The sequence below is a fragment of the Gracilinanus agilis genome, chromosome 1 (assembly GCF_016433145.1).
Source record: "Gracilinanus agilis isolate LMUSP501 chromosome 1, AgileGrace, whole genome shotgun sequence".
NCBI classification, from domain to species: domain Eukaryota; kingdom Metazoa; phylum Chordata; class Mammalia; order Didelphimorphia; family Didelphidae; genus Gracilinanus; species Gracilinanus agilis.
The window spans coordinates 161,967,955-161,982,818 of NC_058130.1; the positions used below are offsets into that span (position 1 = coordinate 161,967,955).

A 14,864-nucleotide genomic window follows, 5' to 3' on the forward strand; every position below is an offset into this window, starting at 1 on the left:
GGACGTGGCATGGTAAATATAAATAATCATAATAAAAGCTAATATTTGTATATCATTTGCAAGCTAGCTCATAAAAATTATCTTGTTTGAGACTTAATAACAAACCCTGTGAAAATACATGTCATTAGTGGTATTATCAGTATTTCAGAGGAGGAAACTCAGACTTGGAAAATTTGAATGCTTTGTCCACAACTGCAGTAAGCATCAGAGAAAAGGATTTGAAATGTGAGAATGACTGCTTACTGAATACTGACTATTGGCTAATTAATAGCTAAGAATTTTATTAGTCATAGTATTAGTCATTGTAAACAAGTTCTCAAGACTTAGATTCAGAGTCATTTTGTGTAGGCTCCATGATATTTGTGTTAAGTGACTATGAATGCAACTAAATAGCAACCCTACTACTTGAGAGAGACAAAGATGATGTTTTTCACTAGTACTAATTTCTGTTGGGACTGGACTATTTTGGTACCCTATGATTGATGAATTTTTTGATTACATAAAAAGCTTCTGTTTTGTCAAAGGTGTCTCTGACTGCTGATGTACCATTGACCTCTATTAATGGTAAATATTATCCTTACACATAGATTATGTTTGGATTTTTTGTGTCTCAGTTTCTCTTTAGCACAAGATATCATGACAGAAACCAGATTTTTCTGACTCCAAGGCCAGAATACTATGAATTAGAGGAATTATAAAGTAAAAGGGTTGAACTAGATTAGCAGTTATTTACCTAGGGATTATGAATTTTTCTTTAGTATTTCAATAGCTATATTTCAACAAAAATGTTTCCTTTGTAATCTATCTCATGCACTCAAAAGCATTTCTCTGAGCAGTCTATTGGCTTCACCAGATTGTCTGAACTAGATAAACTCAACACATCTCTTCCAGTTCAAAATTTGAGCTTTAAGCTTAAGAGAATTAAGGTGTGTAACACAAATACAAAAATATATCATGATCAAGAGGCTTGTACAATGCATTATAATTGTAATAATACACAAAGTACACAAGTTACATAGAATCAGGTAAATGCAAAGGCTAATTGAGAAAGATGTTGCTAGATCATGAGATGTTTCACCAAAGAGGTAAATCCTAAATAACTTCCAAAGATGGAGATGAACATGTCAGAAAGTTGTAACATTAGTTTAAACAAAGAATAAAGTAATGATTTGGGATTCCTTAGAGCAGGGGGCTCTTAATTTGAAGTTCAAAGTCCCTCAATAGGTCCTTGAATAGATTTCATGGGGTTCGGTGGCCTTAAATGGGGAAAAAAAATCCATCTTTATTTCAAAAGAAATGGTTTCCTTTCTAATTCTATATATTATTTTATTATGTATTCAAAAACTTTATTGAGAAGGGGTCCAGGACAGAATAAAGGTTAAGAACCTTTACCTTAGAGTAGAAAATATCTATGTATGGGGTAGAAGATAGGATGTCAATTAACAAACATTTATTAAACACTTACTATGTGTTTAACGCTAGGGAAACACAAGGGAAACAAAGAAAAGCAAAGCATAGACCTTGAATTCAAGGAGTTCATTCTCATGGAGGAGACCAACATGCAAATAACTATGTACAAATAAGATATATCCAGAGTATATATATAGCAGGCAATTTTAGAAGGAAGGTATGGACACTGGTGAGAGAACTGGGGGAGTGGTTCTTACAGAAGGTAGGGTTTGAACAAGTCTTGAAGGACATGGAAGCTAGATATCTTAAGGGGGGAGATGGAGAATTCTACCCGAGGGACAGCCAGTGAAAACCATAAAGTCAAGAGATAAGAGTATTATGTTGAAGAACAGCTAGATCTCAGCATTGGTAAAAGACAATAAAGTATAATTAGACAGGAAAAGTAGGAAGGCTAGGTTGTACAGTGTTTAAAAGCCAAAGATTTTATATTTGATCCTGAAAAAAAAATAAGTCTGTAGTAAGTATGATTACCAATCAGATGGTATATTATTGTTTTTTAAAACCCATGAAATGATGGAGCTAAGAAAAAGAACATTGCCAACAATAAAAAATTCTTATACCTACAACTAGAAAAAATTTAGCATTAAAAAATGGACAATACATTTTATCCTGTAATAGTAACTAAATACAGACCTCCCACTGAGTGATGTTATTTTTCAACTTCTGAATTTCAGCATCTTTCCTTTCAAGTTCCAACTTTAGTCTTTCAGTTCTTCCATCTTTTAAGTATACCTCCTAAAAAACAAAACAAACACAAAATATGCTGCTTTAGAATTAAAAATTTCCCATCATTCTTTGTTTTAAAAAGTCTTTTATGGAAGCAAAGTTTAAAGGAAAGCCTTGATTTGAGTTTCATTTTCAAAGGTAAATCCAAGTTCTTATATTCCCATTTCTAGAAGTTCCCTCTTTCTCTGTTAACATACCAATAACTACTTATGATCTAAATTAAAAAAATTTTTTATCAATCTAATAAGTATATCACATAACAAAACCACATCTCTGAAATTATTTATGGGTCCCCGAAATAACTATATGAAGAATATACTTTTCCCCCCTCTAAAAGAAATCCTTGTTATTGGTATAAGCATTAACTATGGCAGACAAGATACTCTTTAAAAACTTATCTTTGCTCTTCAACTTTAAAAGCACATTCAACACAATTTAAAAGGATAATGGTACCAAAGTAAGAAAATGTCTGGATTTAGATTTCATTTCTACAGAAAATGGCTTATGAATAGATAAAAATAGAATACATTTTCATTATCAACTTTCTGAAAAATTACTCTTTTTCAAAGTCCTTATTGTTCAATGCATCGTGTTCAGTTATGAAACAATGTCTTTACTTCATACCAGCACAACGAATCAATGGTGGGTATTCCCTCCATTAAGGCAGATAAAAATCCATTTAAACACCTTCTGTAGAGTAATCGGTGGTTCTCATTCATAATCCATTTTCCACAGATGATCTACTAGGTTGCAGGTCTTCTCCTAGGTCTCATATTTCGGACCGCTGCAGCACTCAAGTACTTCCTTGGTTATGCTATTCATTTTCCTTATCATACATTTCCTCAATGACCTTATGCCACACTTCTAGGACTTACAGAATTGTTGGAAATATGTAATAGCCTACATATGCCCAATGTGACTCTCCATGTTACCTGAAACTTCTAATTCTTCAGAAACTGATGTTCTAAGATTCATTATCGCATATCACCACTAGGAGAACATTTGTGTCAGACTGAAACTGTTGAAAGCATTGAAAAATTTCCCAAGTGGAACCAGCCCATTCTCTTCAAATTTAAGTTTTGGAAATTATCGTCCATGATTTTTCCATTCCTTTGATATCCTTCCCACCCTGAGATAGCTTATTAAAATGATTCTTCAGTGCTTCAAGGTTATGTCACCTCCAGCACAAACTTCCTTGGTGTATATACAAATTCTTCCTGGTTTAATCTTCTGACTTCAGGTCCCATTTTAACTTCCTCATGGAGCACATCAGAGACCAAGATGTTAAGAATCCAAATGTGTTGGTTTCATTGCCACTGATGATGAAAATAAATTCTTAAAGGAAATAGTGATATCTGTTCCATTTTCCATTTATTGTTATCTTCATTCCAGTTTAATATATGAACACTCTTGGGATGATGTGGCTCATTTGGGTATCAAGCCCAAACTTTCTATAGACTTGTTTTTGCTAAACAAGTCTACAGAAAACTGTTTAAAATGATGCTTACCTGGGTTCTTTAAACTTTTCTCTTTCCATTTCTTCTGTCTTCAGCTTCACTTCCAATTTAATGATATTTTTTGAATGTGCAATAAGAAATATGCTGTCTACTCTCCATCCTGTCCAAACTAAAGTCAGAAAACCTTTCACTCATGTACTGTCTGCCATACTCTGAAAAAGCAAGGAAACAACTCTGCAAAGTATTACTACTTGTCTGCAGACATCCCAAAGTGGTGTGCTGAGTAAATGCTCTTCATTCACCAAACTTCTAAAAATCCTAAAGTGTTCAATTTTCTCATGTTTCCTATAAAAGGCATTCTTTATCTATGGAGTAAAAACACAGTGAGATGTTTTAGAGTACAATATCATTAGTACATAAAAATACTCAACGATGAAATTACATGCCAGTGCTTTTCCTTAGACCTGACTACAAAACAAAGAAACAGAAGCCTAATAAGTATTAAATGCAAAGGTTAAAAACTCCACAGAGAAATACAAGGAGGTAATACTCTACTATAAACAGTTTGTATCTAATGATCATAATCAGATTCCTAACTATTGCTACTCAAATTCAGATTTAGAAAAGGCTATTTATATTTATTTTTAGACCCCAAACATTTTACAGATGAAAAAACTACAGCATCAGGATATAAAATTATTTGTTCAAGGTTACTCAGGTAGTCAAAGGTACAATAGGGTTTAATTTTCTCATCTTCATAACAGCTATTCTCTTTACACCACAATGTTAACTTTAAATCCCAAAATGGCAGCAGTTATTCTCACAAAAGATTTTTTTTATCTTTATAAAATAAGTTGCTATGATTTACTACAAGTACAACTTTGGACAAGTCCCTTAAATTCTCATTTTCCTTATCTGTAAAATGAAGGGGTTCATCTCAATTACCTCCTAGAGTTCCATTTAGCTCCAATTCCTATGACCATGATTTCTATTTGATGCAGATATCAATATTCTGAATTTTTATATAACTAGTCTTAAAACTATATTCTTGTGTTTATTCTGTTGTGGTCATTTTAAAAGGATTTAGAATTTTCTGTCTCGTCTCTTCTAGCATATCTCAAGAGATATTTTATTGGAAAGTACAGTACCAATCTACATGGTTTTGACCTCATAAGATAAGGCCAACTGACACACATTTCTGATCCCAATCTATACTACTTCAATACTTTAAGGATTCATGATTTTGTTGATATGAGTCATTCCTCCACCAATGCAGAACATAATTCTTTTATACTTTAGTAGTTAGTCTGAGGGGCTATAGCCAAAAAAACAAAACAAAACAAAACACACACATGAAATCCAAACACCCTATATTCAACTTAGAATGATTCTCAGACAACAACATATAGTCCATAACTGAGAATACACAAACAGCTTCTCCAGCTCTGTAGTACCTGCTAAAACTTCTTGTGTTCTGGGATAACATTCAAAAACTCAGGTCACTCACATCTAAATGAAACCCTGGCTATCTCAGTGTATGATTTATATACTCTTTATGGATCTAACATTATTTAAAGCACTCTTGGATTTCTAGTTGTACCTTATCTTAACCAATCTGTGTTCTGAAACAACTTTACATAAAATAATTATATTTGAAACATACTAGGGCAACTTGCTATTCAAAGGAATTCTAAAATCTTTCTATAAAAAGAAAATGTTTTGAAAGTCCATAAAATTAATGCCTAATTTATGTTTTATAAATCTGTAGATCCATATACTAGATTTGTTTAAAATGGAGTTCATCTACATTTCATATTTCTAACTTCCACAATTCCCAAGAGTGATTAAATATATTGTTTTATAAATATGAGTTAAAAAAAAAATTTAAACCCTTAACTTCTGTGAATTGGCTCTTAGGTGGAAGAGTGATAAGGGTGGGCAATGGGGGTCAAGTGACTTGCCCAGGGTCACACAGCTGGGAAGTGTCTGAGGCCAGATTTGAACCTCAGACCTCCCGTCTCGAGGCCTGACTCTCAATCCACTGAGCTACCCAGCTGCCCCATAAATATGAATTTTAAAACCTCCTTTAAGAAAGTTCTTACAACATATTTACACATTAATCATATGAAAGATTAGCCCTGTTAACAAGGTTAACAGGGAAGAACAAGGCTTTTGTACTTGCATTATTGAAGAGAATATGAACTTGCTTTATTGGTTAACAGTGATCATGATTAGGTTCAGTTATTTCTTAATTTCTGATCAAGTTAACACATAAGCTTATACTCTTGGGCATGGCCTTCAGAAAAGCAGGGATGGGAGGGCCAGAGAGGAGACAATTGGACATAGCCTCAAGTTCTCTGCAGGGAATTCTATGCTGTTATATTACCACTCAAATGTATATAGGGAACCACATGATCAGGTTAAAGGATCTGTGGAGCCATCAAAGAGTTCTTGAACTTTTGAAACAAGCGAAAAGCTGCCAGATCAGGCAAAGATTGTATAAAATGAGAAGATTATTTTAGGGCTGGAGAAGGCAAAGGGTGTCTCAATTTTCAAAAGAAAAAAAAAAATAAAGTCTTCAAATTGTAGGCCATATGTCTTGATTTCAATTAAAAAATCCTAGAACATATTATTACCAAAAAGATAGGGAACACCTAGAAAAAGAAATGGTACGTAGAGAAATAGTAAAAAGAGTTGGATTGACTTTCATCAGCAAATCACACTAGGCTTATTTCTATTCTTGACAGGATATACACGTAGCAGATTCAAAGAATGCTATATAGTTTACCTGGATTTTGGCAAAATATCTGTTAAAGTATTATACAGTAATTTTGTGAAAAAGATGGGGAAAAATTGGACTAAATTTAAATATAGTTAGATAGATCAGGAATTAGTTGAATGGCTGGACACAAATAATATTAATAGTTCAATGTCAAATGGACAGAACTCCAGATCACCCAAAAGAGACATGTTTGGCTCTGTGATGTATATTTTATCAAGTTGGAGGAAGGTAAAGATGGAATGGTTACCAAATTTTCTTTCTTTTTCAAAAAACCCTATGTTTTTCTTTAAGGGTTTCCAATCAAGAGCAGTACAGTATGCCCAAAGAACTCCCCAGAGTAGCTAGGGGCTCACAGGAAGAATTGGTTGTTTGATTCTTCAGTAATCCCAAATGCTTTCATGCTTTTGGGGGACATCCATCACGGGATATTCTTTCCAAGACAGGCCAAGCAGAGAAGTAGTTTTATCTCAAACCAATTTCTTTAGCCATTAATAGCTCTAATAAAAAAATTTTGGTGGAAAAGAGATTCAGGCTATTGGTTAAAATGAGATATCTATCTGGATACTTGCTGATTTTGCAATTATGCTCTTTTCATCAGCACAAATGAGATGAGCTATATTAATAATCATAAAGTAACTGTTTAATATAAACTTTTATATTGACTTTTACTGACTAAGTGCTAGCTAGCAATATTTTCTACTGAATTTATAGGAAAGATTACTTGGGACTAGTTTCAAATTTTCTAAGTGCTCAATAGAAAGAAAATGAAGCGTGGAAGGCTGATTGGAGACATAGGGTCTGGATAGGGCCTGTTATCTGGATTCCCTACATGACCAATCCAGGCTGAGGCAGTCTTTGTGTTTGGTCCTGGTCACCTGAGCCCTGAAAAGCTCTGGTACCAGCAGGTTGGTTAATCCAAAATCAACTTGACCCCTCCAAGAGGCTACTGGAAGTCATTTAGAGAAATAAGAGTCTGTAATAGATATTTTATCTGGATCCCATTACAAAATCATCGGCAAGTAAAACTGTGTGTATGATTTTTTTCTGTACTGCATGTCAGGACACAGACAGAATGGGCCATCTAAGGTAAAAATCTGAGACTCCTCTTTTGACTCCTTTTCAGATCCCCACCTTTTCTTAATATTCTTATTGGAAAGCTTTGAGTCCTTAGCAGACCAGCAGCTACTGAGTTAACCATTTTTCTCTTTGATAATTAAGAAGCCTGAACTCTAAAAAATATAATAAAGGCTGGACACAGACAAAGCTAGACAAGACTTTATCTGACCAGGTGCAGTCCTGCAAATCAATAGGACAGGACTCAATTAGTAAAAATCTCTATGAAATATATTTCTGCTCCCAGAATTAACTTCTTACTAATTGGTGGTTGGAATTTGGCCTTGGTCCCTGTTCTATCTTTACTTTGAAGCCTCCAAGGATTTTCTTTTATATGATTTATAACCCCTTCACAGCTGTGATTCTTTCTCTGTGTTCTTTGTTTGAAACTAGCATATAATAAACTCAAAACTCCATAGCATTTGGAGCAGCTATGGGCTAATCACTAGTCTGGCTGTTCTCAGTTTTCTGTTTCTGGTCTTTTCAATCCAACGCCACTCAGGACCCCCAAAAATATAGAGCTGGCTCTTTATAATGAGGGTAATGGAGTAAAGTAGCAATACAAATGAAAAGATCCCAACAACTCATTATAATTAGCTCCATTCTCAATTCTAGCACTACCACACAAGCTTTCAGAGAGTATCATCTTCATAGTAAACTCCAAACAAATGAACTCCTTGCCCTATCATAGGTTTCTTTTAAAACAAATAATGCATGTGGAGGTAGCAATAACTTTAAAGACCAGTAGCTGAAACTAACTAGATAAGAAGCCTACTTTTTCATTGCTATCTTTTCCCTTTAAGCCATTAATTCTTTCAGCCCAAAGCCTTGACACTTCTGCAGAGTTTCATGGAAGCAAAAATAACTAACATTTGTAGTTAAAAGACATTTTTTTATCCTCATGATAACATTGTGACATAGTAAAAACACTGTTTTTCCATTTTAGAGATGAGGAAAATGAGGATTAGGAAGTCAAATGATTTGTCAAAGGTCAAAAGCCAGAGGGTATAATCTTAAGTATTCTGGTTCTGGAACTCAGGGTACATATGCTTTTCTTAAACTATTTTAAAATCAAATTATACAAACTTAAAGAGGCTGAAGCAGTTTACTCTATACAGTCATAACTGAATGCCATTAGTTATATTTGGAAAATACACATTTTAATCTCAATATTAAAATGTTTATTGTGCTTTTAAGAGAATTTCCTACTTTACATGCCTGGCTGTGTTCATGGGCTGTACAATTATCTGTTCCGTTATAGTCTGTGAGCTGTTCTCTTCTCTTTTCTCTAATAAGTATTTTATGAACATCATCTTCCAGTCTATTGAAGAATCCTCCATCATGTGATAAAGTCTGGGAAGTACTCAATTCCTGCCAAAATGAATTATGATTTACTATCATTCCACACACAAAGGTCAGCATAACAGAACTACCCACCCACCAAAAGTAGGGTAGAAAATGAAAAGTATGATGATACAAAATAGAGAAATAGTCCCCCTCTCTTCTTCCCTTCCTTTTCTTGTACCTCTCTCTCCAGAAGGGAGAAGCAGAAAGAGAGGCACGAAATGCCATTTAGGAAAAAACAGGGAAACACAATGGCCTTAGCTATCCCTGGGCATTTCTTCTCTCTCTTTTGTAAACCTAAATATTTTAGTTTTTTAGATATAATTTTTAAAATTTGAGGTCTTCAAAGCATAGACAAAGCTGGGGTAGTTAAGTAAAATTTTCCAAATATTTTACCAACTAAATATTGTTGGAAGTTTGGACTATATAAATATAATATCTTCCTCTAACTTCCTATTACGGAAACAGAAAAGTTAGAAAAGGTTAGTTCCAAGTCATTCTTATTCTATGAGTTACTTAATTCACCTATTTTAAATACTACTGAATAACCAATAGCCCCACCCCCCCATCTTTGACAGGCTTATTACAAAGTAAACAAGATCATTAAGCATTAAGCACTAAGGTTCTTCCATGTCTGAAGATAATTGTTTAGCCACATATTTCAAACGCCAAAAAGTCAATAATTTTATTGAAGAGAATATTCCCTCCTCCAGTAGCAGTGATTCCTACCTCTTCATTCCTTAAATTTAAATTGCTTTATATTCTGGCCCCTCTCTATAGCTCCAGGTTTTGTTTTGCTTTGTTTTGTTTCTGACAGTACTGCTTTCTAAACATAAACTCTCAGGTCTAACCATACTGGCCCTACTTGTTGTTTTTCACACATGGCACTTACTGTTCCATCTCTGCATTTGTACAAGTTGCCTCCCATGTCTGAAATACACTCCCTTGTTTCATCTCTTTTTCAGATCCCTTCAAGTGCCACTCACATGAAATCTTTTATCATCCTCCCAGTTGCTAGTGTACTTCCTCCTTAGTCACCTTTTAATCATTTTATATATATTTTGTATAAGCTTATCTGGTTACATATTTATGTATATTGCCCTTCCCTGTCTCCTCCCTCCATTACCAACTATTAGAAGTTCCTTGTGGGTAAAGTTAATTTCCATTTTTTCTTTGCTTAGTAATACATAGTAGATGCTAAAAAAATACATGTTGACTGATTTAAGTAATTTCATAAGTTGTTGTATCCAAAATTTCCACCTACTAATTTTGTAGTGCCAGCCAGGGTTTAATAGGATCAAGATCATTTAGCATTGTAGTTAAGTTTTCAAAAAACAAAATTCCAAAAATAAACATTTTAAAGAACTAAAGGCATAATTCTACTTCTACAAACACTGCTGTGGTCCATCCAACAGAGGTTATGCTACACCTCCAAATACATTATTAGAACTAAACTTAGAAACCCCAATGAATTTTACTCTGATACAAGTTTCTCAGGAGGGGGCAAACACAATGAAAGCTAACACAAGTCAATTCACAGATCTAATTTTCCCTATGTACATATTAATTTTAATAACAGTGAATAAAACAATGAAAATTATTTTGAAGAAACAATCATGTTCTTCAAATATTCTCTTAATGATAAATTAGTTCAAGGATCATACTACATTTGTAGGGAAATGGCTGCTGATAAAATCCAAAAACTCTCTTCTGCCTAGTTTGCCTACTGTAGTAGTTCCCAAATCGAAGGAGCTACTGCTTGGTTCATGGGTGCTTAAATCAAAGAATGCTCTATACTTAACACTATGCTAGCAACTATTAAGGAATCAGAAAGCATTTTGTTGTTACTTTTGAGGAGTTGTTTATATTCTACTGGGAGAGGCAGACCTTATAAAATTGCACTAAATAAAAGATAATGTAAAATTAAATGCTCAATGGTATGGCTATAGTTCCATGCAGGGAGGATTTCTAGCATGTGTTTATTCCTACAGACACTCTTCTTCCCAGGGTTGGCTCCGTGTCCTGTCCTTGTCTCCCTTCTCTCTAGGATTAGTTCCAGTTGATCCTTTGATTCTGCTGCCACCTTTTTATTCCACCTAAATTCTTCTCTACTCACTATTTGAATCACATCATATATCTCCTATCTAACATTCCCTTATTCTCCTGTAGCACTTTTTCTGCTTCTTAAGCACCCAAATAAAAGTTATTTGTGATTCATACATAGCTGGTAGACTCTAAGCTCCAAAAGGACAGGAACAATGTCTTAATCTAAATTTCATATCTCTTTCAATCACAGCAACAGAATCTGTCTGTCTGCCTCTCAGTCTGTCTGTCTGTCTGTCTCTCTCTTTCTCTATATATGTAGTATGTAGTAAATATCTGATAAATTGAACTAAATAGTAAATCTTTAAATTTTTTAAAGATTTCTACTGCTATACAGGGGGATGAGTATTTACGACAAGCTAAAGTTACATTAAGTTTTGAAAGCTAACTCTGATCTTGAATCAAAGGCAAACAGAGCTAGGTCTAATCTTATGTCCTCCTTTTTCACCAACTCTTTGATTCTTATTCCTGAGTTACCCTAACCATTCCTTCTATAAACCTCTTTTAAGTCCATTTCTATGTTTCTTCTACATACATACACACCATTTCCTCACATGCAGATCTTGCAGAACCCCATTTGTAATAATGTTAACAATAAACTACTAGTGGTATTAACTGAAAAAAAAAAAAAAAAGGATTAAATAACTTTATATAAGAGAACCCCTCTCCGCTATGACTGTCCTATCCATCTTAATGCCCACCTTTCTTCATGAAGGAATATATCAGATCATTCCTCAAAGAAGTTAAGTTAGAAGGAGAGTGACATTAATGAATGCTGGGAAGGCCTTAGTAGAAGAGGCTAGACTTTGAAGACAGAAGAAGGATTTAGACAGTTGGAGAGGCAAGAAAAGGACATTCTATATAAAGAAACAACAAAAGTAAAGGCAGACCAGAATAAAGTGAGTACAGTAGTAAGCAGACTAACCAGCCTGGTGGGAAGAGTGCAAACAAAAGAATATTGGAAAGCAGACCAAGTAGTTATGTCAGGGAGAAATTATAAAGAGCCTCATAAGTAAGGTTGAGGAGCTTAGATTTGATATACTGGTCAAAAGAAAGTCAAAATAAAGGCTTCCAAACAGGAAAATGCCGTGATAAAAAAACTGCTTAAAGAATTGGCAAAATTTATAGGATGAACACCTATGGAAACACTAAATGTAAGAGGTTGCTGCAACAATATGGAATGGGGAATATAGTAGTAATATGTTCCATTTTAGTATATAAATCAGTAGTTTCCCTACTATATACTCAAATGTAAACCTCCAAGTCCTAGAGAATTAAAAATGCCAAATAAAATAATTTAATTTGATGTCTTTTTTTTTAAAAACCCTTACTTTGTCTTAGAATCAATACTAAGTATCCATTCCAAGGCAGAAGAGCAGTTAGAGCTAGGGAATGGAGGTTAAATGACTTGCCCAGGGTCACACAGCTAGAAGTATCTGAGGTCACATTTGAACTCAGGATCTTCCATCTTTGGTCCTGGATCTCAGTCCACTGAATCATGCCCTTAGATGGTGTGCTTTTAATAATTAAATATACAAAGATATAAGTTTTCCTTGACCAGTTTCCTATAATGTCATATAAGAGGATTAAGGGTAAATTTTCAAAGGCACAAAATTATTTCAAACATTTTAGAATTTTCGTAGAATTTTTATTATCCATTTACAGCTCACTCTTTTCTGTAAGAATACATTTTAAAATTATAGTGAACAATGGAAGAATAGTTAAGGATGGGTAGGGGTATATTCACCTCCAAGATAAGCATCTATTCCTAACAAGGTGGGTGGTTGCTTATTTTTTAAGCAAGATCAGTAAGAATTGTTTTGGGAGATACTATTATAAAAATTTTTTAAACAAGTTCAAAATAACCTCATTCCATATATACATAAATTTTCTATCTCCAAAGAGGATCAACACTGAAAGGGATTACTTTAAATTGTATCTAAATAACTATAATTTGTAATAACTCATCAAGAATTTTGAATGATTTTATCTAAGCTCTAAAAACTACAATGAGCTAAAAAGATGAATGTTTTAAAATTTGTATGTTCTCATGTTTTTATGATTATTAAATCTAGTTTCTTTAAACTCTCTGGCCTAATAACTGAAATAAGTCAGAAAAATGGATAAAAGTAAAAAAAAATACTCTAGCCAAAAATCAAGGTACATTAATAACATTCATTCCTTATTTGTGCTGAAATGGAAGGGATTGAGCACCACAGTGATAAGGATTGTTGGTAATATTGTACACAGACATATAGAAGGGCAATGACACATTCAATCTCCCTGGAAAGAATTCAGAAGATGACTAACATTTTGTCAGTATTCAGTTATTTAAATAGGATAACCCTCAATTAAGAGCATAGTTTCCAACTCTATCAAATCTTTTAAAATTATAGTGAAACAGCAAAGCACTAAACCCCACCTAAACAAATAGCAGTCTGGAAAAGAAAATTATGTTAACCAGAGAGATGGTAGAGATTAGTACTACCCACTAACGGTTAAGATATAAATCACATTGGCTTTATAACTTCAAAAATTCCACTTCCATGGAAACCTGTGTAGTATGTTTTAAATGATTATTGTTTTCCTATCTATATCTATCAGAAGTTTTGAGCTTAAGTGTGTAGTATGTTCTGACTAAACAGAAAGGCTGCTGTGAGATGGTATTTTATATTAATGTAAATTTTCATATTTACTTTAATAAATTGGAGCATATATTCTTTTTAACTCTTACTAGTTTTATTCAAGACAGAACTATGATTTAATGAATGAATGATTCATTTGGTAATATCAAAAAACTATGACATTTAAAGAAAAAAAGAAAAAAGTACTTCTTAGAACAAAGGCTAAGTAAGACTTACCTCAGTCTTTTTACTAAGGTGATCTGTAAAAAAAAAAAAAAAAAAAAAAAAAAAGAACAATTCTCTAAGTAAAATGAAAACATAAAGTTTAAACATTAAGAGTGGCTTCCAAATTAGAGAGAAATTAAAGTCTACAGGTTCTATTGGCATAACAGAATTTCCTACCTATCTAGAGACATGACACCCATCAAAGTTTTGCATTATTCTATTCAATTTGCTTGCTTTGAACCATGTTCAGAAATGTATTATTTTTTCTTCCTACGTTTGGTTTTCTTTCTTTTCATTTTCCTTCTTTCTACTAATGGCACTGCTATCCTCATAATTATTACTCAAATTCAAGGATTCAGCCATTGCTAATGCTTTTTATCTCTCTTATATCGAGTTTAGTTTTTTTCATGAATCTTCTCTTCTAGTCAAACTTTATTCACTACCTTCTCCTTCCTTCATACACATGGCTAAGATATTCCTCATTCTAGAACTGACTCTCATCTACCTATTGAAATTATCTTCCTTTCCAAAGCAGTTGTCACCTTTTCTACTACAGCTCCCTTGATGAAATGCTCTCTCACTCTCACTGGTTCTTTACAATATTCTAACTAGACATCCTCTCCTTTACTTTTATCTTAATCTATCTCGTACTTATTGGCAGACATTGCATACCATGTTGTTTTTCATCTTTGAATCTTTAGTACCCAACACATTTTCAGTTGCTTAATAAATGTTTGCTGAATTAATACAATGTTCAATTCTAAGTCAGGTTAAGAAACATTTCAGTTTTTTGTATAAGACATATTAATTTTAAATAAACTTTTCCCCTCCTCACATCAATTTTTTAAAATGTCATAGAAGAGCAACAATAATAATAGCTAGCATTTATATAGCATTTACCATGGGCCAGGCACTGTGCTAAGCAATCTGCAATTATTATCTTAGTTTATTCTCACAATTCTGGGTGGTAGGTGCTATTATTAACCCCATTTTACATATGAGGAAACAGACCAAAAAAAA

The 14,864-nt window shown here is 33.5% G+C and overlaps 1 protein-coding gene across 4 annotated transcripts in view; it reads right to left on the reverse strand.

Annotated features, from left to right (window-relative positions):
* Window positions 1-14,864, reverse strand: part of GKAP1 (G kinase anchoring protein 1) — a 67,786-nt gene that overhangs the window by 8,450 nt on the left and 44,472 nt on the right. For 2 of the 4 annotated variants that reach the window (XM_044658480.1, XM_044658464.1), the window contains 3 exons: window positions 13,857-13,879; window positions 8,758-8,919; window positions 2,104-2,205 (listed from right to left, as the gene is read on the reverse strand). In XM_044658480.1, the coding sequence (XP_044514415.1) occupies window positions 2,104-2,205; window positions 8,758-8,919; window positions 13,857-13,879 (287 nt within the window). The remainder of the gene's footprint in view (window positions 1-2,103; window positions 2,206-8,757; window positions 8,920-13,856; window positions 13,880-14,864) is intronic. The other 2 variants (XM_044658472.1, XM_044658487.1) reach the window with 2 other exon arrangements.